General features: G+C 47.3%; 2 protein-coding genes and 1 long non-coding RNA gene across 6 annotated transcripts; 1 reads left to right on the plus strand and 2 right to left on the minus strand.

Moving 5' to 3' along the window:
- Positions 1-4,621: 4,621 nt before the first annotated feature.
- On the minus strand, positions 4,622-9,179 carry RPL11 (ribosomal protein L11). The gene is made up of 6 exons (XM_032391406.1): positions 9,138-9,179; positions 8,196-8,346; positions 6,848-6,954; positions 6,307-6,438; positions 5,136-5,246; positions 4,622-4,700 (listed from the first exon to the last, which is right to left on the minus strand). Exons 1-6 carry the CDS (start codon positions 9,141-9,143, stop codon positions 4,671-4,673), a joined length of 537 nt encoding a protein of 178 aa, XP_032247297.1. The 5' UTR covers positions 9,144-9,179; the 3' UTR covers positions 4,622-4,670.
- A 2,059-nt stretch (positions 9,180-11,238) lies between these two features.
- LOC116623869 (elongation factor 1-alpha, somatic form-like) lies at positions 11,239-22,186 on the minus strand. Its single transcript, XM_032391397.1, has 7 exons — positions 22,022-22,186; positions 18,732-18,911; positions 18,337-18,633; positions 15,078-15,228; positions 14,735-14,991; positions 12,971-13,205; positions 11,239-11,465 (listed from the first exon to the last, which is right to left on the minus strand). The coding sequence occupies exons 1-7, from the start codon at positions 22,163-22,165 to the stop codon at positions 11,344-11,346; spliced, it is 1,386 nt and encodes a 461-aa protein (XP_032247288.1). The 5' UTR covers positions 22,166-22,186; the 3' UTR covers positions 11,239-11,343.
- Positions 13,077-24,420, plus strand: LOC116623888. Of its 4 annotated transcripts, none has more exons than XR_004297793.1 (4): positions 13,077-13,159; positions 19,085-19,204; positions 21,747-21,956; positions 22,914-24,420. It is a non-coding gene; the product is annotated as an uncharacterized LOC116623888 (long non-coding RNA). The 4 variants fall into 4 exon arrangements; XR_004297790.1 differs by lacking the exon at positions 13,077-13,159 and adding an exon at positions 22,083-22,192 and having other exon boundaries at positions 18,542-19,204; XR_004297789.1 differs by lacking the exon at positions 13,077-13,159 and adding an exon at positions 18,542-18,733 and having other exon boundaries at positions 18,828-19,204.
- The last annotated feature ends 295 nt before the right edge of the window (positions 24,421-24,715 follow it).

The following is a 24,715-nucleotide window of genomic DNA, read 5'->3' on the forward strand; positions in this document are numbered from 1 at the left end:
CCTTCGGCTCAGGTCATGATCCCGGGGGGGGAGTCTGCTTCTCCCCCTGCCCCTCCACCCACTTGTGCTTGCTCCCTCTAAAAATTAAAATCTTCGGAAAAAAAAAATAGTTGAGATGCTTAAAATCAAATTCTGTGCTCGTATACACCATGATATACCATGTTTAAGCAGAACAAATCTTGAAAAGCAAAAAACCGAAATACACTGTAGGAAAACACTTTCAGAGGCAGTCACCATGGTATTAAAAGGGTTAAAAGTCTTGCTATCCAAGAAGTACATTCAGCAGGGTAACTGAGGGGAGTCTAGAAGAGCACTGTTGAATGCCTTTGCCTTCAACATTTAGTGCTCGCTGCACAGATAAGGCAATATAACCTATACATCTAAAAGATGGCATATTAGGGCGCCTGGGTGGCTCAGTTGGTTAAGCGACTGCCTTCGGCTCAGGTCATGATCCTGGAGTCCCGGGATCGAGTCCCGCATCGGGCTCCCTGCTCAGCGGGGAGTCTGCTTCTCCCTCTGACCCTCCTCCCTCTCATGCTCTGTCTCTCATTCTCTCTCAAATAAATAAATAAATAAATCTTTAAAAAAAAAAAAAAAAGATAAAAGATGGCATATTATGCTACTTTCAGACACCAGGTAACTGTGGACATATTTGTCTAAAAGCAAATTAAATCAATAGTGATAAATATAATTACATAACACCTTAAAATCAAGTTATATAAGGTCCTCAACTGATACAATCACAACTCATCATTTTTGTTCAGATTTGTGAAAACACAAACCTCTGCATCTGTTTCCTAAGCCTTCCTGCACCTCGAGCAGAGTGAAAGTTCTGTCCTCCTGGTGGTGCCCCCCGGGTGCCTTACGATGGATTTCCCCTGACAACCACACTGTGGTTTCCACAACAAGCTGCTGTGCAAGTGGTTCTGTACCCCAGGCACCAGTTAGGTCCCTGGTGACTGGCAGCTTAAACTATCTGTGGGTGGTTCCTGCGCCCTGACCTCGCCACTCACCTAGAAAGCCTGGGACTTAACCCTTTAGGACTCAGCCACTGGCAGCCTACTCACTGAGGCCTTTACCCACCAGTTGGCTGGAGCACCTCAACCTACATGTGGAGTTTAACAAATTGGGACTAGCAGGTGGTTAAATTGCACAAAAAGGCAAAAGCACAAAATCAGAAGATAGACAAAATCTAGCAGGTCAGTCCGCCCTGGAGGGCCAGAGGGCTTGCAATTTGCCTGGTTACTTGTCTTTGGGTCACGAGCTAACAGGAGAAGCAGAGCAGAAAACAACACAGATGACGTCTCTCCAGCTTAGTGTTCTTTCAACTACACCACACCATCAGATAACTTGAAGATACTATGCAAGGACCTCACAGATACTATACAGAGGGCCAAAACAAGAGAGCCTGTAGGGCGCATGGGGCAGTCCTACAGAACTAACACTCCTGATATTTAGTGCGGGCTGCATAGATAAGGCAGTATCACCTATACATCTAAAAGACAGCATATTGTAAAGCCACCATAATGACATGAAAATATACATAAAAGCACAAATTAAAATTACATCTAGTTTCTCATTAAAAAAAAAAAAAAGCCTAGAAGGGAACGTTAGCCCTGTTTGCTAACTAGTGTTTCCAATAGAGGAAAAGCACCTACTGTCCTTAGTCCTGGGATCATCATGTATTTCTAAGTTATTTGGCGTAAACACAGCCCTGTGGATTGATATTTCCTACTGACCAGCTCAAAATAGAAACCTATCCATGTACACACACTATTCTGAAAAAATTTGATCCCATCTTTAAAAAGAACCCAACTACTCTTATCTGGATTCTGATCTCTCCCCTTTGCCCATCCTACATGGATGAAAATGCCAAGCACTCTGGAACAACCTAAGCGGTTTCCCCATTTCTGCCCCAATTTCCTTTAAAAATCTTACTGCAGCAGCAGCAATGGTAGGTTGTGGCCTTCAATGGTGGGTTGATGTGGCTCTCACTAGCCTGATCTGATCTACTCCAGACTTCCACCCTTGCTCTCTAGTCTCCCTGCTGCTTCTCAATCAGAATGGTACCTCCAAGCCTTTGCACAGCTGGCTGGCCCCATCACGTTACCTGCTCACATGAGTGACCATCCTGTACCCATCTACATAGCAACTCACTACTTGTGTCATCCTGAATCGTAGAATGTTTGACACTCCTGACCTATAGGCACTAATACGAATAGCAGCCCTAGTTAAAGTGGTAACTGAAGGGCCATCCACACAAATTTTCAAATACCCCAGGATGGGGATAGATTATTGCCCCAGACTGAGAACTCTGTTGTAGACGATAGTTGTGGAACTAGAACATTCACTCAGCAAAGTAGCATCTAGTATTTCTGGGCCTGGTATTGGAATAGACAGATGCCTGCTGGAACACTACCTTATTCTGAAGACAACCAGTGTGACATGGGGGCAGAGGGTGACCTAACATTGATCTAAGTTTTCATGGAGAGCAGCTGAAGTAATGAGAAAAACAACCACACAGCAAGAACTTCACAAAGCTAAATTTATTAAAGAAATCTCCTTAGGTATTGGGTCTTTCCCCCGTTTTGGCATTAGTATGTGGGTAGTTTCTAGGCCTTAGTGTGTGTACACAAACCACCTATGGATCTTGTTAAAAGGCAGATTCTAATTCAGTAGATCTGAAGTTGAGGCCCAAGAGTAGTAACAAACCCCCAGGTGACTGTAACCACTTTGTAGCAAGTGAATGGATGTCAACTCAAAACAAATGTACTTCAGACACCAGTGTGACATCTGTTTGGAACCCATGCTTCTAACCAGGGCAGGAGGCAAGCTTTCCTGGCCCTCACCACTCTAATCTGGTTAGGGAAGTCTCCCCATTTGCTCTAGGCCCCAACATGTTTCAGAACTCACCCAGACTATCTGAGAGGTGGGACTAAAATCCAGTCAGATCACCAAACTCCCAAGAGTCCTTTTTCTACTATGCCAAGAGCTCAGGCAGTTTACTTTTAAAAATGGGGAGTCAACTCAACTGAATACACGACATGGCAGAACCAAATGAAAGGTAGACAGGTTTATATTGTTAAAATTAAACAGGAACACAAACATAAAAACATACAGGTAACAGCAAACGGCTAACAGTAAAGTACACAAGGCCAGTGATTGTATTCGAGGGCCCTTCACTTACTACACTTCAGTTCTGAAATGCTTTAAACAAAACGAGCATAACGCGGTCTCCTCTATACAATATACTGACTCCCCACAGCAGCTAGCACCCACCAACACAAATTATGTATCTTCACCAACAATTTGTTCTGTGTGTATTCCAGTTGTAGTTGTTACTGTAATTATAGAAGTTAAGACAAGTCACCGCCCCCCCACCCCAAATGAAGCTGAACAAGAACCACTCCTTCACAAGTTTCCCTGTTTATAACGTGATCGTCCTGGCCCTACTGTCAGACTGGAAAGTGAATGCACACTAATATTTTAAGTGAAACAAAAAGTACATGGTAATACATTCCAGGATTCTCCCCTTTAACCAACTGTATCTGATCTCACTGGCTAAGACTTTATTATCAGGAAGACAAAAATGTCGTATTTCCATAATAATGAAGGCACACCAAAGAGATTTCTGGGTTTTAAAATAATTACAAAGGTAGCTAACAAATTAAGAGAACCATTTAATGGCAGTGAAAAGGTGGCCCAAGAAAAACTGAACTCATTAGTCACAAGTGGGTAAACTGAACTGAATTAACATGTGCTCAAACTGTAAACTACACTGAAAACTATCAACCACTGGCCAACTACTGTGTCTAACGGCCAGAGAAATGGTGGCTTTTGAATGTCACTGGTTCAGTGACAAGAAAAGGCAAGAAAGTTCTCCTTTCACACCAAAGAAGAGCAAACTGGTAAGAGTAACGTTTCTCATGTACCAAAATACAAAATTAACCCCTTTTGAGCACTATGTGCCTGGTCCAAGTCTAAGTATTCTGCAAGTATTAACCTTCTGAGGGCTATCACTTGCCTCCATGATACAGAAGAGAAACTGAGGCAGAGATTAACTTACTTAAGGTAACATATCAGATAAAAAGCAGGACAGGGAATCAAATCCAGGCAATTTGCCTCAAAGACCATTCTCTTCTAGGCTTATAAACTGCCTCAACAACCCTATACATTCTCATTTTAAAGGAAAACGGAGTCTGAACAGTTAAACCAAAATTTAATCCCAAACATGACACCCAAAGCCTGTGACTCCCTTCATCAGACACGAGTGCTGGTATAATCTCTAGAATTGGTGAATAGAGGGGCGCCTCCTGGAACATGGGAACACTGCACCCCACCTTCACCTTTCACCAAAGCTCTATATTCACACCCCAGGCCCAATCACACCCTCCCCTCTAAAATCAGTTTCCGTGTGACTACTGCACCACCACAGCCTAACCACAAGGGTGTGGGGAGCACAGGCAATGCTGCGAAGCTCAGGCTTCAATCTGCCAGGAAACACTGGCATCCAGAGGACGACAGGGTCGTTACCAGCTATTCCCATCGAAGCTTTAAGTGGCTTGAGGTCCAGGGACTTGAATATGGCCAGGCTCCTTTCACAGAACACACAACAGTAATATACATTTCACTGAAAAGTTTTTATTGGCCTTTTGGATAGAAACGGGAATTTATTTGCCAGGAAGGATGATCCCATCATACTGAAAGAGAAGAGATTTTATTTTTTCACAACAGGAGGCAACAGCAAAGATGGCAGCAATGGCTAACGTTTGAGAATTCACATCTGATACGTGAATTCAGCTCTGAACCCCACATCCCTTCTGGACTAAACAGGGTACTGGCCAGTTTTAACAACTGCTACACTGTGCTGAACTGCACTATACCTTGAGAAAAGGGGGCTCTTATTAAAGCCATATTCCTCCCCTTCCTCTACCTGCATGTATGGGGGTGGGGAGAAAGACTGACTCTGGGTGTTCAAACCACCAACCCTGGAAACCCACATTTGCCAAGGTGCCCAAATACTCTATCTTTAAAGAAACTACCCACCAAATGGTGCGGGATTTTGCACCCCCAAATCCCAACTCTATTCACCAACACCACATTCCACCAGGTCACCTGAGATAAATCAGCTTTACCTTCTGCTGGAACCAGCGCATGGCCTCCTCTTTGCTGATTCTGTGTTTGGCCCCAATGCAGCCTGTCCTGCGCTTCTTGTCTGCGATGCTGAAACCTGGCCTACCCAGCACCTGTCCCAGGAATAACCAACAGTCACCTAGCCAGCTCACAGTCAAGAGTAGACGGACAAGACTCACACATTGGAGATCGATCTTCAAGAGTCACGTGGTGGCCCAATGATTTCCAGAGCAAGAGACCCATGATCTCAGGGTCTGATAAACTGGTTAGCAGCATCCTGGACAACATACCATACTACAGGTCTGCTCTGGAGGCTGGAACTTACAGTACCTCCCCCCTTCCCTGCCCAACTTCCAATGGTAGCTAAGGAGTCTCCCTCACGGCTCCCCAGTCTTCAAAGTGCATTTTTAAAGTAATGTTAAAAAAAAAAATCTTACTATAGTATGTGCATTATAGAAAACTTAAGATTCTGAGAAGCACAAAGAAATAGTTCTTCTTCTCTTCTGCTTCAGTTCAAAAGTGCTTCTTAAAGGCTTGCTGTTCCCAAACTCCCTGTGAGCACCTAATTCTCCCTAGTGTTTGGATACTCAAATCTAGTGAGGGTGCTGCCATGACTCAGGTTCCACACTAGTCAGGACTTCCACTTTTTGCTGTGTGGTTTCATGGTTGGACAGACACATGCAGTAACACAAATGGTCATTTCTATATTGAAATCCCTACTATCCTGACTGAGCAAACAGCCACATCACCAAACTCACCAAACTTCCGTCCTCTGGATGGAAGCCACTCTATCCCCAAGGTCTAAGGGAAGGAGCTGGGAAAAGAGCGGCCTCAGTCCGGCCAACCCACACACCAAATACAGCACCAGAACTCTCTCAAACTTTCAATTCAGTGGGTGGAAGAGTTCCTTCTTCCACCTCTAAGCCCTACTGGTGCTTGCTAGATCCTAGACTATAAGGTTCGCAATAGCAGGATCTTGTCCGTCTAGTTCAGTGCTGTATCCTGACCCCTGCCACAAACGAGGCACATCTTCCCAAGGGGCAGAACACAAAGGCAGACAACACTCAAAGCTTTAATCCAACACCTGAACATCAAGATAGCACACACAAAATAAAGGAGTAGCAGATCCACTCTCCTCACATGCCAAGAATAGAAATGATTAAATATTCATACCACATAGAAATCCAGGCCGTAGATACCAATGCTAGGGTCATATTTGATCCCCAGATCGATGTGCTCCTGGATCCCAAAGCCAAAGTTTCCAGTATCAGAGAAGTTATTTTTTCTTAACTCATACTCTCGCACCTAAGGAGAAAAATGCAGCAATCACACTCCTCGTCAACTCAAATCCCCCCGCAAATTCCTAGCTTAGTCCTCAACACTCAGCACCCCAGAGATGCAATTCGATATAATTTGATCCCAAACAAAATCTCATCATTTCCCCACAACACCAAATCACATCCCAACGATGATTTTCATAGAATTTTCCCAACATTTAAAAGGCATGGAAAAACCCAGAGAAATCATTAAGAATGGTTTAAACCTTGCTGAGTGCAGGAAACCCCCTTTAGAGATTAAAAAATAATAAAAAAATAAAAATTAAAAAGCCAAGGCACCAAAGACAGTACATGAAGCATAACCACCACCACTGTTATTATCTACTTGTGTTAAGTTGCCACTCTTTATTATTATCCCATGAGGGGATCAGCCTCACCTTTAGACCTTTCTCCAGGATTTCTTCTGCCTTGGCCCCACGGACTGTGCAGTGGACAGCAATCTTTTCATTTCTCCTGATACCAAAGGATCTAACCGTGTATCTAGCTGCAGGCAGGGGTAAACAAGGAGTCAGGTATCACACTCCCACTGCACTCACCTCTTACCCAGATCATCTCCGTAACTCCTAGGAGACATTAAATATCTACCCACATCCCAAACGGTGGCGTTCTAACCAGTGTCACCTACATCTAGTTTCATCCGTAACACAGAAAACATATTTTTCAACTTCCAAGTCCTCAGTCATACTTAGGCAATTAAGAGCTCGAAGTGGGACACTTGGGTGGCTCAGTCGGTTAAGCGTCCGCCTTTGGCTCAGGTCATGATCTCAGGGTCCTGGGATTGAGCCCTGGAGCCCTGGAGCCCTGTATCGGGCTCCCTGCTCAGCAGGGAAGCCTGCTTCTCCCTCTCCGTGCGTTCCCCCTGCTTGTGCTCTCTGTCAAATAAATAAATAAAATCTTAAAAAAAAAAAAAAAAGTGCTCAAAGTCATAATGTCTGAGTCTCAGGATGGGCCAAGTTCACAGCCAGACTAGGCCACTAGAAAGAAATAGGATCACTGTGTTCTAAAGAAAACAAAACATTATTGAAAATAGCTAAGATTCTCTAAAGCGTTATTGTAATGTTATCCTCATATTACAGATGAAGTTCTGGGAAGTTAACTTGCCCCAAATCACAGTTGGTAATAAAAGGCAGGATCTGAACCCAAGAACTTGCCATATTCCACTATCCTAAAGCAATGGAACTTCAAAAACAAAAAAAAGGCAACAAAACAATGGTAACATCTACACTGAGCTTGGTATACAGCAGGCACTTCATAGAATCCATCTAATCCTTCACAATCTTATTAAGTATTATCATCCCCTTTAGGTAAATAACGAAGCTGAGACCCAGAAAGGCCAAAGTCAGACTAGCAGATGATGGAGCCAGGATGTGAACCCAGCTGGTCTAGGCACACAGCTCTGTTCTTAATGTAGCCTATAAATTCCAAATGTGAATCAAGCCAAATACCATTTCCTGCATTCCCAACCACATTTCTAACTTTCCCCGGAAAATCTCTACTTGGGACTAGTCCTAGCTTAATTTCTGCTAACTTAAAAACCCGGTATTCCAACACCAAACCCAATCTTGAAAGGAAGATACTTCTTGGGTAGCTCAGGAAACTAATGCTTTTAAGGGACACCAAGTGTCACTTTCAAAACGGGCACCGAACAGGCTGGACGCCAGGTAAATTAGGAAAAACGCAGGCATACGCAGCCGCCGGTCCCCTCCCCCGACTGCCACCACTCACCTTTGGAGAACACGGGCGTCTGGCCTGTGAGCTGCTCCAGCACCTTGGCTGCCCGGGTCAGTCTGTCTCCACTCTCCCCCACACAGATGTTGAGGCAGAGCTTGCGGATGCGAAGTTCCCGCATGGGGTTCTCCTTCTCACCTTGATCCTGCTGCAACAAGGGGAGCGCCGCAGTCAACACACAACCCCGCCACAGCCCCGAGTCCAGCATTAGCATACACAGCATACCTATTTCTGCTCATCCTGGCTCCTAACGAAAGCCCTAAAGGGTTTAAAAAGTATCACGGCGTTTGTGTGGGAGGCACCAAGGCAGAAGACAGCTCGGGATCTGGTTTCCTCCTCCACGCACGGAATGGGCGATCAGAAACGGAGGACAGGTATCGGGAGTTAAAGTTACAGGCAGAGGGTGAACCCCAACGGGCTCAGCGTGTAAGGTGTCGGAGCGCGTCCGCACTATAAAGCCGACGGGGGAGAAAACAGAATTTAAACTGCTGGGGAAACGGGAATCACGTGGTTCTGCGACGTCCCCCATTCCATTCCGAAGCAGCCGGGCGGCCGCGGCAGGAGGCTAGCGCCTTCCCCAAGCGGAGGAACAAGCTGAGGCTCCCTAGCCCGCGGCAAGTCTCAAGTCCCCGGGACGGGTAACAGGTCCGGACACCGTGTGCCAGCCCCTCCGTTCGCTCCACTCGCCCTCCCTGCAGCCTACGGGCAGCGCTTCTGAGCCCTCCCAGCGGCTGCCCCGAGCCCGCTCCTAAGAGGGCGGAAGGGGAGGCGACAAGGTTCAGCTCTGCGCTCTCGGCCCGCATGGCTCTGCCAGTTTCGGCACGGCCAGCCTTGCGGGCTCCCCTCTTCTCGGGCCGCGGACGAGACAGCTCCCGCGGCCTCGGCCCGCCGTGGATGAAGGCGGATGAAGGGAAGCAAACCCGGGCATCAGCTACTCACCGCCATGGTGGAGAACAGGAAGAGAAAGTGAAGCTTCCGGCCCAGGGCCTTATGGGTCGGGAGGCGGGCTCTTGCCGCGGGACACCCAGAGAGCTGCGGCGGAGGAAAAGGGGTGGGGGCGGCGCAGCGCCGCGCGGGCCTCGGCCTGGTGGGCGCCGCCCACCAGTGTGAGCCGCGCTCGCCGGCCGCCGGGACCCGGTTTCCAAAATTGGTTTTTAAAGCTCCCTGAACGGGCTTTTCCTTGAACTTCCGGTCTCTGTGGGCGCCCTTCCCTCCCACAGTCTCCGTACCTGGTGGTTCTTGGCGTGATGAGACTTCCAGGACTATGTGAAATCAGTTATGCAAACTGTAAGTGTATATAATTTACTCGGTGACAATGTAAACAAATGGAATTTATGGTTAGAACAGTGATGACTTAAGAGTCCTGAGCTGTGGAGACAGTATGCTCCTGTCTTGGCTGATAGACACGCGACCCACAGCGGGTTACTAATTAGACCTCTTTCAGCCTCAGTTTTCCTCAGCTTTAAAATGGGTACCGATATCATAGGAGATCGTTGTGAAAATTAAACGAGGTAATTGTGTAGAGCACACAGTTAAGCTCGCAATAAGGGGTTACTCTTAATATAAACCCACTGTATCCAAGCAACCCTTTACCCCCCCCCCCGCAAAAAAAGTGTTAGACATGGTGTACAATCAACAGAGTCATCCTGCATGCACAAAAATGGCTTGCAGATTAGTCTGACAGACAGGCTCCAATCGCAAACAAGAGTAGGGCTTCCTGGTTTACACTAATCCTCAGCAGCAGGACCCGAGGGGCTGCCAGGATCCACATCCCAGGCAGAACTTGGTCTTGAATCTGCCGTTTCTTTAACAGAATAAATGGGCAAAGGGCTTGGGTGGAAAAGGAGACAAGCCTCTCACTTCTGCTGCCGTAATTCCCTTCTCCCGCTGCTACAGGGGAGATAAAAGCCCCCGGGCTCTCCTGGTTTCATCCAGTAGGGATGCAAGGGACTTCTGGAAAGCTGGGCTGATGGAGGAGAGCAAAGAGACACCCCCTCCTACCAACCCGCACCTCTGAGCTTCCTCCATCACGCAGCAACTAGCTAGCCCAGAGCAGATGTCTCAACCAAACCTCTGGGAGGAACAGAGCCAAGGGAGGGGCTGCTCCAAAACTTGCAATAAAGAGACAAGACTGCTGAATGCAACACATGATCCTGGATTTTCTTTTGCTATAAAGCATGTTTCTGGAATAATTGGCAAAATCTGAATCAGGTCTGCAGATTTCAGAAGTGTACCCATGTTAATTTAATGTCCTCATTCTGATTACTTGACCTTGATTATATCAGAGAATATTCTTGGACTTAACAGTATTCATTGTAAAGGGCCACCATGTTTGCAGCTTACTCTCAAATAATTCGGGTAAAAAATGGTAAATAAGATTTGGGGAATCTGGGTGAAATTGCCTCTTGCAACTTTGTGACTCAAATTGTTAAACTGAAGTTAAAAAAGTAACCTGCGGGAAACATATACCTAGGAAATATAAAGCAGCTCATCCTACAAACCTCAGGCTCATCCCCTTCTCCTCAAGTTTTTTCCAATAGAACGTCCCCATAATAGGGCTCACTTGCCTCCAGTGCCCCCACCATGTGAATGAAAGTAGCTGATTACCATGCCCAGCAGGTACCAGCTCACTCAAACTTCAACATCCCTGTGGAGGCAGATACTATTATCTTCCCATTTTACAGACGAGCAAGGCACACAGAAGATTCAGTAACTTTTATAGACACTATTTAAGTCAGGCAGTTTAAAACACCAGAGTCCTGTTCTGGGAACTGATGAACTTGGCCTGGGCCAAAAGCTGCCCTACACTTTCCCCTTTACACATTTTCCTCCCTGTGACCCTAGCTCTCTGGTTCTTGCTCAGGCAGGCACCAGAAGGAAGGTGAGGGGTAGAATTAGACTGAGCACCCCACCTGCTTCCTCCTTGCAGTCAAGGTCAGGAGAGGCAGAGGCAAAAAGACTTGCTGTGCTTTATTCCCATGCCTCAGACTCATCAGCAAAAAGAAAAGTGCATTAGCAGGGGCGGGTTTAAGACCGTCAGGCAAGAGAAGAGTAAGCTAAGGCTTCTCCTTGAGCCGTTCTTTTCCAGCTGTGGCTCCTCCTGGGCTGCCCCTCTCCCAGAAAGTCCTAGAGTAGCTGTCACCACTCACTTCCTGGCTGCTTTCATGGCAGACTTGGTGACTTTGCCACCAGTCGCTGCTTTTTTCTCCACAGCCTTGATGACCCCAACAGCCACGGTCTGCCTCATGTCACGCACAGCGAAGCGACCTAGGACACAGGACATGAAGAAACAGGTGGGGAATGCTACCACAGGGCACAAGCTATAGGACACTGGCATGGGAGGTCAAATCAGTGATATTCTGAATTATACATAGGAGTGCATTTAATTATCTCAACAACTCAAAGTAGATCTCACTCTATTTTACAGTTGGGGAAACTGGGGCAAAGAAGTAGAAGGTCACTTTGCTGTGATGGTTGAAAACCCAGAAAGTCTCACACCAGCACTTATATTCTTAGCCACTGGACTGTCCTACTTCCATAAGTAAAGGTCACAGGGAAAACTTTGCTTTTGGTGCACCCACCACCCTACCATACATACTAATGCTCCCAGCCTCCAAGCAATTAGCACCTTCTCTGTGCCCATCACAATAACCCATAGGATAGATCTCATTTACATTCAACTGTGAATCCAGCAATTGCTTCTCCTGGGGGCTCTTGAATGCTCCTCTGACTCCAGACTGTGGAGGGCAAGGCTTTGGCATCTGGCTTCAAACTCACAGTGTTTTTGGCAGAGGTAGAAAGAACTAATCCAGCTTTGCAAGATTCATGTGGCAGCATCTGTGGCCCACCTCTAAAATTAGCCTTTTGAGGGTGGGGGGATGGGTTAGCCTGGTGATGGGTATTAAAGAGGGCACGTACTGAATGGAGGAATGGAGCACTGGGTGTTATACACAAACAATGAATCATGGAACACTACATCTAAAACTAAAGATGTAATGTATGGTGATTAACATAACATAATAAAAAAATAAATAAAACTAGCCTTTTGAAATTCGCCCCCCCTCCCCATTAACTGGGAGGCGCTGAGGGCAAGAACCTGTTTGTTTATAAATATCTATCATCTAGCACAGAGCAGGCACTGTATAAAAATGCCTACTCCCTATATATTTGAGGTCAGAACTTTCTAGGTTAATTGTTCAAACCTAGCCATGCAGAATATACTTGGGGAAATCTAAGAAACAGACTCTTAGGCTGCAGCCTTGATCAGGTGAATCTGTCAGGGTCTGAACCTCTGGGTTTAATAGGGTCCATCAGTGGTTCTGATTATCCACCAGGTTTGAAAACGACTGCACTGAAGAATAAGAAGGAAAAAGAAAATCCCTGCTAATCTCTGGTTCATTCACCTCCTCTAAATCAGGGTTTCTCAAATTGATGTGCATCCCGATTACCTGTGGATCTTGTTAAACTGAAGATTTGAGTTCAGCAGGTCTGGATAGAGCCTGAGGTTCTCCACTTCTAACCACTTCCCAGGGGATGCCCATGCTGCTGGTCTATGGACCACACTTTGAGTAACAAGGCTCTAAAATGGCCCTGCCTTGCTGTGTGACACTAGGCAAGCTACTTTCCTTTTTGGGGGCCCTTCTAACCTAGAACTCCAGTCCTTCTGACCAGGTTCTGCAATCTGGTTTGGGTGTGACCCATTGGAACACTGGCTCCCTGGAGCCAGGAGGAGGAAGGGGCAGCTCCAGGAGCCAAGTGCTATCAGGACTTACCGAGGGGCGGGTACTCTGAGAAGCTTTCCACACACAGGGGCTTTCGTGGAATCATCTGAACGATGGCTGAGTCCCCAGACTTCAGGGCTTTGGGATTGTCTTCCAGCTTCTTGCCTGAGCGCCGGTCAATCTTCTCCCTGAGGTCTGCAAACTTGCAGGCAATGTGGGCCGTGTGGCAGTCCAGGACTGGTGAGTAGCCAGTGGTAATGCTGCCAGGGTGGTTGAGAATGATTACCTGGAACCCAGGGTGGGATGGGAGCGGGGGAAGGCATTAGCCCAGCATCCTCCAGAGGAGGTAGCCCTAACCAGCTAAGGGGTCAGGCACCTTGGACACACTTACTTACTTACTTACTTACTTATTTGGATCTTATTTATTTGTCAGAGAGAGAGATAGCGCGCATAAGCAGGGGAAGCGGCAGGCAGAGGGAGAATCAGGCTCCTTGCTGAGCAGGGAGCCCGACTCGGAACTCAATCCCAGGACCCTGGGATCATGACCTGAGCTGAAGGCAGACGCTCAACCGACTAAGCCACCCAGGCGTCCCACCTTGGACACACTTTAAATTATAGTGAGCATTTGAACATTTATAGAGTATACCAAGTTCTGTGCTAAGCATATCTCATGCATTTCAATTTAATTTTCATAGCAAAGAGCCTGGTTAATTTACCCATGATGAAATAGCAGGGATGTGGCAGAGCTAGGGATGAGTGATACTAAAACCTACACACATACATGTTATTTATGTACTACTTTTCCCTGCCACTTAGAAAAATGCATTACAATAGCAGCTAACTAACTTGTTAGATGACCTGTTGGCCCCAGGTCAGCTGTTTTACATATCATCACCTCGTGTAATGCTCCCAAGCTCACTGCGAGGTAGTGCAAGCCTCCACCTGCAGAAGTAAGAATGTGCCAGACGTTGCATTCAGAACAGCCTCCACATTCTAACTCTGGGCCGAAGAAACACCTGAGAGCTCTAACATACAGATTCCCAGCTTCCACCCATGTCTACTGAATCATTCCGCAGAACCACTGGGAAAAATGTTAGGAATCTGCATTTTTTTTCTAAGATTTTTTTTTATTTATTCATTTGAGACAGAGACAGAGAGAGAGAGAGCATGAGCAGGGGGAGGTGCAGAGGGAGAGGGAGAAGCAGGCTCTCTGCTGAGCAGGGAGCCGGATGTGGGACTCGATCCCAGGACCCTGGGATTATGACCTGAGCCGAAGGCAGAGGCTTAACCATCTGAGCCACCCAGGCGCCCCAGGAATCTGCATTTTTGAAATGCTTCCCAGGGGATTCTAATCCACCGGGTTTGAAAACAATTGCTTTAAGACCATACTGTGGGGGGCGCCTGGGTGGCTCAGTCATTAAGCATCTGCCTTCGGCTCAGGTCATGGTCCCAGGGTCATGGGATCCAGCCCCGCATCGGGCTCCTTGCTCCGCAGGAAGCCTGCTTCTCCCTCTCCCGCTCCCCGTGCTTGTGTTCTCTCTCTGTCAAATAAATAAAATCTTAAAAAAAAAAAAAAAAAAAAAAGACCATACTGTGGAAACTAAGAAGGCCATTGAACTGCATTGTTTTGTTCAAGGGCAAAGTAGCAAATAAGGTGCAGTCAGGATTCTAATCCGGACTCTACCTACACTGCTGGTCAAGAGCCCAGCATAGAGCATATGCTCAGTGCCCACTTCCTGAATGACCCAGTGAACCATTCTGCATGTAGGACAGTATGGCTGTCTCAGAAGACACCCCTTAAATGGGCCTCCTCACCTGGGAGACGAAGCTTGCCACTTCTAAGGGCGGGTCATTCTTGCTGTCTCCCGCCACGTAGCCCCTCCTAATGTCCTTCACCGACACATTCTTCACATTGAAGCCCACATTGTCTCCAGGCAGGGCCTCAGCCAGGGCCTCGTGGTGCATCTCTACAGACTTGACCTCTGTGGTGATGTTGCAGGGGGCAAAGGTCACCACCATGCCTGGCTTGAGGAAGCCTGTTTCCACCCGGCCCACGGGCACGGTGCCGATGCCTGGGGGGACAGAGCAACCAGAATGGTCAGCAGCCAGCCTTCAGTGAGCCCCCAACCCCAAGCACCCCCACATAGCACATACTCACCCCCAATCTTGTATACATCCTGCAGAGGCAGCCTCAGGGGCTTGTCTGTAGGGCGGGCAGGGGACATGATGGAGTCCAGTGCTTCTAGCAGTGTCATGCCCACCATGTTTCCTTCCTTCCTGGTGATCTTCCAGCCTTTAAACCAGGACATCTGGAAAAGCCACCAAATATGCAGCTTGCTTAGGCTCGAGGGAGCCTGTCGCAGGTGCCAACCTGGATTTAACATGGCACCTCAAGCAATTTTTTAATGCATTCTGAGCCTCAGCTTCCTCATCTGTAAAACAGATACCATCACCTACTTTGCAGGCTCAAGTGAAGACACAAAAGACCACACACAGTCCACCAAGCACAATGTTTGACATGTACTACACACCCACTAAATGGTGGTCATTCCTCTAAATCTTGTAGGTCATTCCTCTAAATCTTGCACCACATCCTCACTTGAGCCAATATTTTTAGGGGGCAGAGATTCCTTGAATCTGATTAGCTCTTAGGTCTTATTCCATCTGCTCATTACACAGGAGGAGCAGAGAAAACATGCGGCACAGTTAAGTAAGCATCAGGAATGAGAATGAAAACAAGACTCAAATACTCTAACGCTTATACCTTCTAAAGACTAGATGTTCCCCAACATCTTAGGCAAGGAAGGGCAGCATTATTGAGCATAAGGCTTTCTAGAAGGATAACCTTAAAGATGACAATGATTGTATACACGCCTTTTAAGTAGATACTACATTTACTTCTCTAAAAACCTTGGCCAAAGCTCATCAAAGACATCATCTTTGCCTTCAGAGATGTATCAGTTAACTGGAATTCCATTTGGCTCCTTTCTGTGGGCCAACTTCCCACTCAAACACCAGCCTCATTGGTAAAGATAAGCTCTTCTATTAGTTTGGTGAACTTAGCAACTAATTTGTCTCTGTGCCAACTCAGAGGCCTGAATAAGCCTATGAGATCAGTATCATCCCCATCTTAAAAATGGGGAAACTGAGGTCTCCGATGTCACAGTTATTTCTTGAGAGCAAAGGCTAAACCCTAAATCTATCTAGTCCACTGAGTGCATGCTTTGTTCTTTTAGCATCTAGAACATACTAGATATGGGGCACCTGGGTGGCTCAGTCTGTTAAGCATCTGCCTTTGGCTTAGGTCATGATCCCAGGGTCCAGGGATCAAGCCCCACATTGGGCTCCCTGCTCATCGGGGAACCTGCTTCTCCCTCTCCTTCTGCCTGCCCCTCTGCCTACTTGTGTGCGTGCATGCTCTCTCTCTCTGTCAAATGAATAAAATATTTTAGAACATACTAGATGCCTAATAAATAACCAAAGGGACAGGAGAATGAAATCCCCTTATTTCACTAGCTGAACTCTGTGGTAATACTTGGGAAGTGGGGAAATGGGCAAAGCTTCAGGTTTCTGTTCTACTGTCATTTTAGAAGAGACCCCCTTCACCACCCAATATAGAGTAACACTCTCATATCATGCCTCCCTCAGCCTTACATTTTTCTTAGCACTTGTCATCATCCACTATATTACCACTACCCCCAGAAGACCATAGTGCTACGAGCAGGGTTGCCTATCATTTGCTACCACAACCTCAGCACCAAGGACAGTGCCCAGCATGCAAATATTGAAGTACCATTCAAATGAACACACTGCCCAGTGGTAGCTCTAATCTTTCCCAAGGACAATTGGGCAATATGTGTCAGAAGACTCCAAGATAATGCCTACCCTTTGTTTCACTAGGAGCTTTTTCTAATTAAATTAATGAGGACACATGCAAGGATTTATTTAGCAAGATGCTTATGGCAATTTTTAATAAAACTAGAAACAGTATTCTTAGAAGCTTGTGACCTTGGGCTGTTACTTAACTATACTGTGTCCAAGTTTTCTTATTTTACGTGGGAATAAAATGTCTTCTTCATGAGGTTGTGTGCATGTAAAGTATTTAGTCTGGTGTCTGGCACACAGTAATCTCTCAATACCATTTTTACTTAATAATGGATATGGCTACACAATCTAACGTACCTCTGTGATCTATAATATAAAACACCCACTAAGTATTCAACATGTTTAAATGGCAAAGGAAATTTTAAAAATAAAGAGTTTTATAGAAAATTATGTACAGTTTGAGTCCAGCTGTGAATATCTAGAAAGAACTGCATGAAAACTAGGTTATCTATAAGCCATGAAGTTTATGCTTCATATCTGCATGAAAGGCTCATTGTAAAAATGTTAGGCATTACTTTTATAATCAGAAAAAGATTATGCTATGTACATGTGGAAGAAAAGGCTAAGGATCCTCAAGTCAGTTATGGAAAAGTTAGGCTTTAGGCAATAAAGTAGTAAGGGATAGCAGTTATCATTTGAGCACCAACTGTATGCATGAACCGATGCCCGTGTGGAGTCTCTCATTTAATTCTCACAGTCCCATGAAGTAAGTCCTAATGCCCAAAGCATTAATTCCTCTCTTACCTCTTTACTGTGGGCAAGGGAGAAAGCTGGGGCTTGACCCCAGGTCTGATGCCAGAGAACTAGACTTCCTTTGTAGGGAGACACTCATTTAAGAATTTTAAACCCTTCTAGATTCTGGGATCCATGAGCGCAGTGACTATATCTTAGACACATTTATATTGCCCCCACACTTCCTAACCTGCCTAGAGAGGTAGCTTAGATGCTGTGAGCATGGACTAGAATTACAGTCTCTGCCTGCACTGCTCAACCGAACTTTCTGCAATGATGGAAACATTCTGTAACTTCACTGTCCAACATGGTAGCCACATGCGGTTGTGGAACACTTGAAACGTAGCTAATACAACTAAGGAACTGAAATTATTTCATTTGACTTAAATTATTAAAGTTAATAGGCAGGGCGTCTGGGTGGCTCAGTTGGTTAAGCATCTGCCTTCAGCTCAGGTCATGATTCCAGGGTCCTGGGATCAAGCCCCTCATTGGGCTCCCTGCTCAGTGGGGAACCTGCTTCTCCCTCTCCTTCTGCCCCTCCCCTCCCCTGCTTGTGTTCTCTCTCTCACTCTCTCAAATAAATAAATAAAATCTAAAAAAAAAAAAAATTACCACATGTAACTAAATGCTACATTGCACAATGCAGCTCTATGCTTACTAGTGTAGTCTTGAATAACCTCTGTTCACCTGTAAAATGGGGATCATTCACAGTGATTGGCCCATAAGCATATTCTCGAAGAAGCTCAAAGATTTGAGTGGGAATGTTGCATTTAATTAGCCCCATCCCAGTCAGTTCTCACCTTGGTGCTGGGTTCTATCATGTTGTCCCCATGCCAGCCTGAGATGGGCACAAAGGCGACAGCCTCAGAGTTGTAACCGATCTTCTTGATATAGGCCTTCACCTCCTTGCTGATCTCCTCAAAGCGTGCGCTACTGTAAGGAGGCTCCGTGATGTCCATCTTATTGACTGCCACGATGAGCTGCTTCACACCCAGCGTATAGGCCAGCAGTACATGCTCACGGGTCTGCCCATTCTTGGAGATGCCAGACTCAAACTCACCTACACCACTGGCCACAATCAGCACAGCACAGTCTGCCTGGCCCAAGTGACAGACAGAAGAAGGCCCAACTCAGACTTGGCCGGGGACACCCACTGCCCACCCCCGCAGCAGAGCCAAGACGACTCCAGTGGTACCTGTGAGGTCCCTGTGATCATGTTCTTGATGAAGTCACGGTGACCTGGGGCATCGATGATGGTGATGTAATATTTTTTGGTCTCAAACTTCCACAGGGAGATGTCAATGGTGATGCCCCGTTCCCGTTCTGCCTTCAGCTTGTCCAGCACCCAGGCGTACTTGAAGGAGCCTTTGCCCACCTGGGCCGGGAGCAGGAGGGAAAGCCCCAGGGTCACCCCTATATCCAAAGCTGCCCATCAACCAGGAAGGAAGTTCCGAAAGGAGTTGAGAGTCAGAGGGATGGTAACAGGACTGTGTATGGAGAGACCTTTGAATTTTTCAAACAACATAATTTATTACTTGTATAATTAAGTTTGTCTTTCAGCGCTGGTTTGGGAGTCAGAGTGACCCAGGGCCAAATGACAAAGTGCCTAGGCAAGCATGTGGACCTGGCAGAGGGTCAGCAAGCCCTCAAATCAGTAATAGCGAACATGTAAGTAATGCTGACCTTGAACTTGGTGCTGTTTTAAGCACTTAACATGGGTTATCTCATTTAATCTCACAACAACTTAGTGGAGTATTATCCTCATCTTGCAGATGAAGTAACAGAGAAATTAACTGACTAGCCCAAGATCATAGGATTAATAAACAGCAGAGTCAGGATTTGAACCAAAAAGCATCAGACTCAAGTTCAAACTCTTAGGCGCTACCCTATGTTAAATGGTATCTATGACTGATAATTACCCTTGGCAGCCTGGGGAAGTTGAGCCGATGTCAGCACTGGTAAAAAGGTGACCAAAAGTCGGTAGCATATTCAAGTTAACATGCTGGTCTAGGGTATACTCTACCACTTGCCAGTTCAGGGGTCCTGAGCATATGTTCATTTCAGCTCTAATTAGAGGGCAGAGTGAAGAAAAGGAAATACCAGAAGGGCGCCTGGGTGGCTCAGTTGGTTAAGCGACTGCCTTCAGCTCAGGTCGTGATCCTGGAGTCCCGGGATCGAGTCCCACATCGGGCTCCCTGCTCAGCGGGGGGTCTGCTTCTCCCTCTGACCCTCTTCCCTCTCGTGCTCTCTGTCTCTCATTCTCTCTCTCTCAAATAAATAAATAAAATCTTTAAAAAATAATAAAAATAAAAAAATAAAAGTAAATAAATTTGAAAAAAAAAAAGAAAAGGAAAGACCAGAGACCAGGTGGCTTCCTCAAGAAAACTAATTAGTTTACTAAAAGACAGAAATAGAACCCAGGTATCCTAACTTTTGCTACTGTAGGAACTTCTATTTTATGAAGTCCATTACAGGTTAGAATATTCATTAGATAAGTAGCTATCAAAGTGTGTTCCGGGGACCCTGATACCGTTTAGAGTTTGCATGGTCAAAACTGTTTTTATAATGCTAAGACATTATTTGCCTTTTCCCGCCCTCATTTTCTCATCGTGCAGTGGTGCTTTCTAGAGGTGCAATCGCAACAGGTTGATTGCAGAAGCAGATGAGAATCCAGCTGTCTTCTATTAAGTCAGACATTAAAGATATCAGCAAAAATGTCACCCTCGCAAGATTCTTTGTTTTGGAAAATAGTTATTTTTCATACACAAAAAGTGTGATATTTACATTAATATATAAGGAGTATATTACTATTATTTTTAAGTGAGTTAAGCATTTTTAAACCTCAGTTTTAATTTTGAATATCATAAATATATAGATCTCATTTACATAAACAAACTCGTTGGGGTACCTTTAAGAATTCAAAGGGTTTCTGAGACCAGAAAGTTTGAGAACCACCCCATTGTTTTTCCATAACCTTCTTGGCTATGCTTCTACCGTATTGGCTATGGACCAGTCTCTTTCTCACAGTTCTAAAGCTTTACTTGGCAGCCCTTGCCACATAAGCACCCCCACAACAGTTCTGACTATACCTGAGGAAGCCAAGATGAGAATAGCTGATGGCACTGATTTAGGACCTGTTGCTTTCTCTTCTCCATCCTATTTCTGTCTCTGCAGCAGCTGGTTCTACAGACTATTCCTGTCTTGTCCGGTGCTTCTTCAAGTCTCAGGTTTTCTACTCACCTCCCTGGCTCTCCCTTCTCATTCTCCTGCCTGGGCTCTTGCTTCACCCATCCTGGGGCTCTGTCCCTCACCCTTTCCAGCTCACTCCCGTGGTTTAGTCCCCAATCCGGGCTTCCGTCTTGAGCTCCAGACTTCACTATTCAGCTGCCCTCCCGGATATGAGCACAGAAAGCCCTGTGGACACCTCAAATTTCACACATCTAGAGCAGACCTGTTCGGACTCCAGATCAGCTCTGCCCCTGGTATTCCCTGACCTTCCAATTTCCAAAGCTGGAAACTTGGGGACCACCCTCAACTCTTCTTCCTCCCTTACCCCCTTCCCTACAGCTAACTGCTAAGTTCTGAGGATTCCCCACCTCCACGTCCCTGGATTCCACCCATTACTCTCCATGCCCACTGCTGCTGCCTGAGCCCAGGCCACCGTCCTTGCTCCCATGGTCAACAGCAACAACCTCCTGACCGGCTTTCTAGCCCCTAGCATTGGGCCCTTTGGCCTGTTCTCCCCATGCTGCAGCCAGTGTGCTCTTCCTAAAAAGATCTTGCCCGATTCCTATCATTCCCATGCCTGAAATCCTTTAGTCACTGCAGGGAAAGTGACCAGGCTCTTTAGCAGGGCATTCAAGGCCTATGTCGCCTGTCCTACCAGGCAACGACCTCCATCTCAGGTGCTCTACACCTGCTGTTTCAATCTCCTGTGGCTCATGGACACCTGCCCCATTTCCTCAAGGCTCAGAGGAGATCCATTCCTTTGGGAATCCTTCAAGGCTTCTTAGGACGTGTTCATTGTTCGTGACCTGGGCTCCTACAGCACCCATGCTGTTACCGAGCTTACTATGTGACAGAAGGGTGTGTGACCAGGAGTTTCTGGGGGGCAAGGCTTGCTTGCACCTACCATGGTACCCATGGGACTACCTTAAGATCCCTGGTAGATGCATGACAAATAAGTCCTTTCCCCTCTTTTAAATGGCAGCTTTAGTTCCTGAGATACGGCATGGCATCTGTGTCACACTGAGATTTAAACCTTGGCACCATCCTCAGGCAAGCTGTTTACCCTTCTGAGCCTCATTTGTCTCACCTGGAAAATGACAGCCATCACCTGCCTGACATGATTGAGAGGGAAAGCACCTACCAGCCCAGCAGGTGCTCACCGGAAGTGAGCAGTCTCCTCCCCGACAATGAGGTATCCCTCCCTGGGAAACCACGGTTAGGAAGGAGGGGCAGGGAGCTCAGATAGAGCAGCCTCACCTCTGAGGCCTCCTTCTCAAACCTGTCGATGGTCCTCTTGTCAATGCCACCACATTTGTAGATGAGATGCCCTGTCGTGGTGGACTTGCCCGAATCCACATGGCCGATGACCACAATGTTGATGTGGGTCTTCTCTTTGCCCATGCTGGGAGCTGCTCAGAGAGAGGACAGGTATGCTCAGGGCATAAATTGGCCATCTGCTGTCCCGAACTCCTCTTCCTTGGGACTGGGCCAGCCCAACCAGCAGAGGGTGAGGCAGGAGAGGAAAACAGTTGACCAGGGCGGGGCGGGGCGGGGGCGGGGAGAGGGGGGCTCTCCAACACCTCACACCTGAGGATGCTCTGATCTCTCCCCTAGCCAGAGGATGTGCCTACCTCCAGAGCCAGGAGAAGCCCCTCTGAACCTCCTCACACCTAGAACAGACCAACCAGGCACTGGGCCCCACCCCCTTTTACAGACACCTTTTCCAGCCCGCCCCTCAAATCCCTTGTTCTTATTGGCCCGCTGGTCCTGGGATGTATGGGAAAAACACAGCAGCCATCTCACAGGGGGTGGGCTCTCCCCCTCCGGGTTGGGAGGAGGATGAGCCTGCTGTCCACCAAAAGGAGGCTCCTCTGGGCTTTGAGATGCTGATTGATACCCCCTTCCCATCATCCCTAGTACCAGGCTGGGCACTAGGAAGTGGCCCAAGCGTCAAAGATGGGCCTGGGGTGGGAGGTGGTCCCCGGACTTGTTGTCCCTGGGTATTCAGGCCTGTGTGTTTGTGGGAGGGGGGTGTATAGGAAAGGTGGGGAGAGAAGGAGCAAGGGGGTGGGAGCTCTAGCGTTTCACATAAGTGCCTCCTGGTCCTTTCTGGGCCTCACAAACCACATGGATTTATCCCTGTCTCCAGCCGCCTGCATCAGCCTGACCCGTGGCAAACCCTGAGTTTGGTGAATGAAGCAGAATGACTGCTGCCGCCTTCAGGACTTGACTCGTGTACGCACCGTCACCTTTATGCCACCGCTAACTCTACCTGAGCACTGAGGGAACTGAGGCTCAGGAGCTGGGAAGAAAGTAGCAGGACTCAAGCTGTCTGACCCCAGAGTCTCCACCAGAGCCCAGCGCTGCCTCCCAGTGAACTCATGCCCGAAGGAAGGGATGTGAGTCCGACCCTGCTCATTTCTGGGGTCCCAGCCTCCAGCCCTGGCTTGCTGAATGAATGTTTAGGGTAGGACCTGGGAAGAAGATGAGGGCGGGGAAGGGGGGGCAGTCTCCCACACGGAAGGGCTGGCCCCAGAATTGAGGACAAGCTACTGGACTGTAGTCTGAGGCTAGTACAGTGCTGGCAGCCTCCAGAGGTTCTGGAACCACCCACACATCAGTTCCTGAGGACCAGGCTCTGTGTCTGGAGAACAGATAGATGCAGGGAAAGGTGGCGGAGAGAATAGGCTTCTGAGAAGGCTGACCTAATCAGATCGGAGTCCTGGCTATGCGCCTCTCACTCAGTGGTCCTTGAGCCCCTCCGGGCCTGGGTGGCCACCAACTTCTTGGTGTTGTGGTGATTCAAGGAGATAAGCCCCCTCCCTCATAAATCTTGATGGTACTGATAATTAGTCCTTTAAAGAATTTATGACAAAGTGGAAACACACGGGGGCGCTCTAACCACAAACCACAGGTTAACATGTTCTTAGAACCTGGGCAGTTAGTTGGGAGCTGGGGACAGCTGGAGGGCTATTATCACAGTACTGTGCTGATCACACTGACCAGCTCTGGCCCCTCCTCTTCCGATACAGGTGGTGGTAGAGAAATGATTTGTGAGTGGTTGGATCATGTAGCTAAGTTCACCTTCATCTAAGCTTTGTTTTTCACTCATTATTTGGCATCTTCGTGGTTAACAGTTCCTTAGCTATAAGTCCCACAAGTTCCTAAGAGGCAAAGTGAGGCTCTTGGGATCGTTGTGTTTATCACGCATCCCCGGATGTTCAGCTCCTGCTTCTGTGTATCTGTGGAGTGTTGGGAAGGAAACTGGTTTTGGGATCCAAAGACCAGGTGAGTCAGCTCTGCCATTTCATGGCTTGCTCCCCCTTCCTCCACCTCCTCTTCATTCTCACCGGGCCAGCCTTGCTCTCCCTCTCTTCTTGCAGGACAGGGGAGCTTCCTCCCCACACCAGCCGGTCCGCAGCAGCCCCACAAGTGTGTATAGTCCAGAAGGTTCCCAATGCACGGAAGGGCACTCAGGAGCCAGGTCTGAGGGACAACCAGAGTCTAGAGACCCCACAGAGTCACCAGGGTTCTAAAGGAAGGGGTATAAGGAGGGGGTGAGTGGGGGCAGAGGGAGAGTGCTAAGGGATCCTGAGCCATGTAAAGAGACAGCCCAGGGGTGCCTGGGTGGCTCAGTTGTTAGGTGTCTACCTTCGGCTCGGGTCATGATCCTAGGGTCCTGGGATCGAGCCCCGCATTGGGCTCCTTGCTCAGTGGGAAGCCTGCTTCTCCCTCTCCCCCTGCTTGTGTTCCCTTTCTCACTGTGTCTCTCTCTGTCAAATAAATAAATAAAATCTTAAAAAAAAAAGAGACAGCCCAGAAGAAGGCTTTGGAGCCAGAGACACCTGAGTGTGAATCCTGGCCTCAACACTTAACAGGTGGGCAATTTGGAGCAAGTTGGTTGCCCTCTCTGAGCCTCATGCAAGATGGAGATACTAATCTCTGCTCGCA

Source organism: Phoca vitulina, unplaced genomic scaffold (assembly GCF_004348235.1).
Source record: "Phoca vitulina isolate PV1807 unplaced genomic scaffold, GSC_HSeal_1.0 scaffold2, whole genome shotgun sequence".
In the NCBI taxonomy this organism is placed as follows: domain Eukaryota; kingdom Metazoa; phylum Chordata; class Mammalia; order Carnivora; family Phocidae; genus Phoca; species Phoca vitulina.

Coding starts and splice junctions, on each gene's coding strand:
- LOC116623869 (XM_032391397.1), bottom strand. CDS start 22,165: ATGGGCAAAGAGAAGACCCACATCAACATTGTGGTCATCGGCCATGTG. Junction 15,229..18,336: donor TGATAGAACCCAGCACCAAG/GTGAGAACTGAC, acceptor TGGCTTTTCCAG/ATGTCCTGGTTTAAAGGCTG. Junction 13,206..14,734: donor TGGCAAGCTTCGTCTCCCAG/GTGAGGAGGCCC, acceptor CCTGGGTTCCAG/GTAATCATTCTCAACCACCC.
- RPL11 (XM_032391406.1), bottom strand. Junction 6,439..6,847: donor TCCTGGAGAAAGGTCTAAAG/GTGAGGCTGATC, acceptor TTTTCTCCTTAG/GTGCGAGAGTATGAGTTAAG. Junction 4,701..5,135: donor TGCGCTGGTTCCAGCAGAAG/GTAAAGCTGATT, acceptor CTTCTCTTTCAG/TATGATGGGATCATCCTTCC.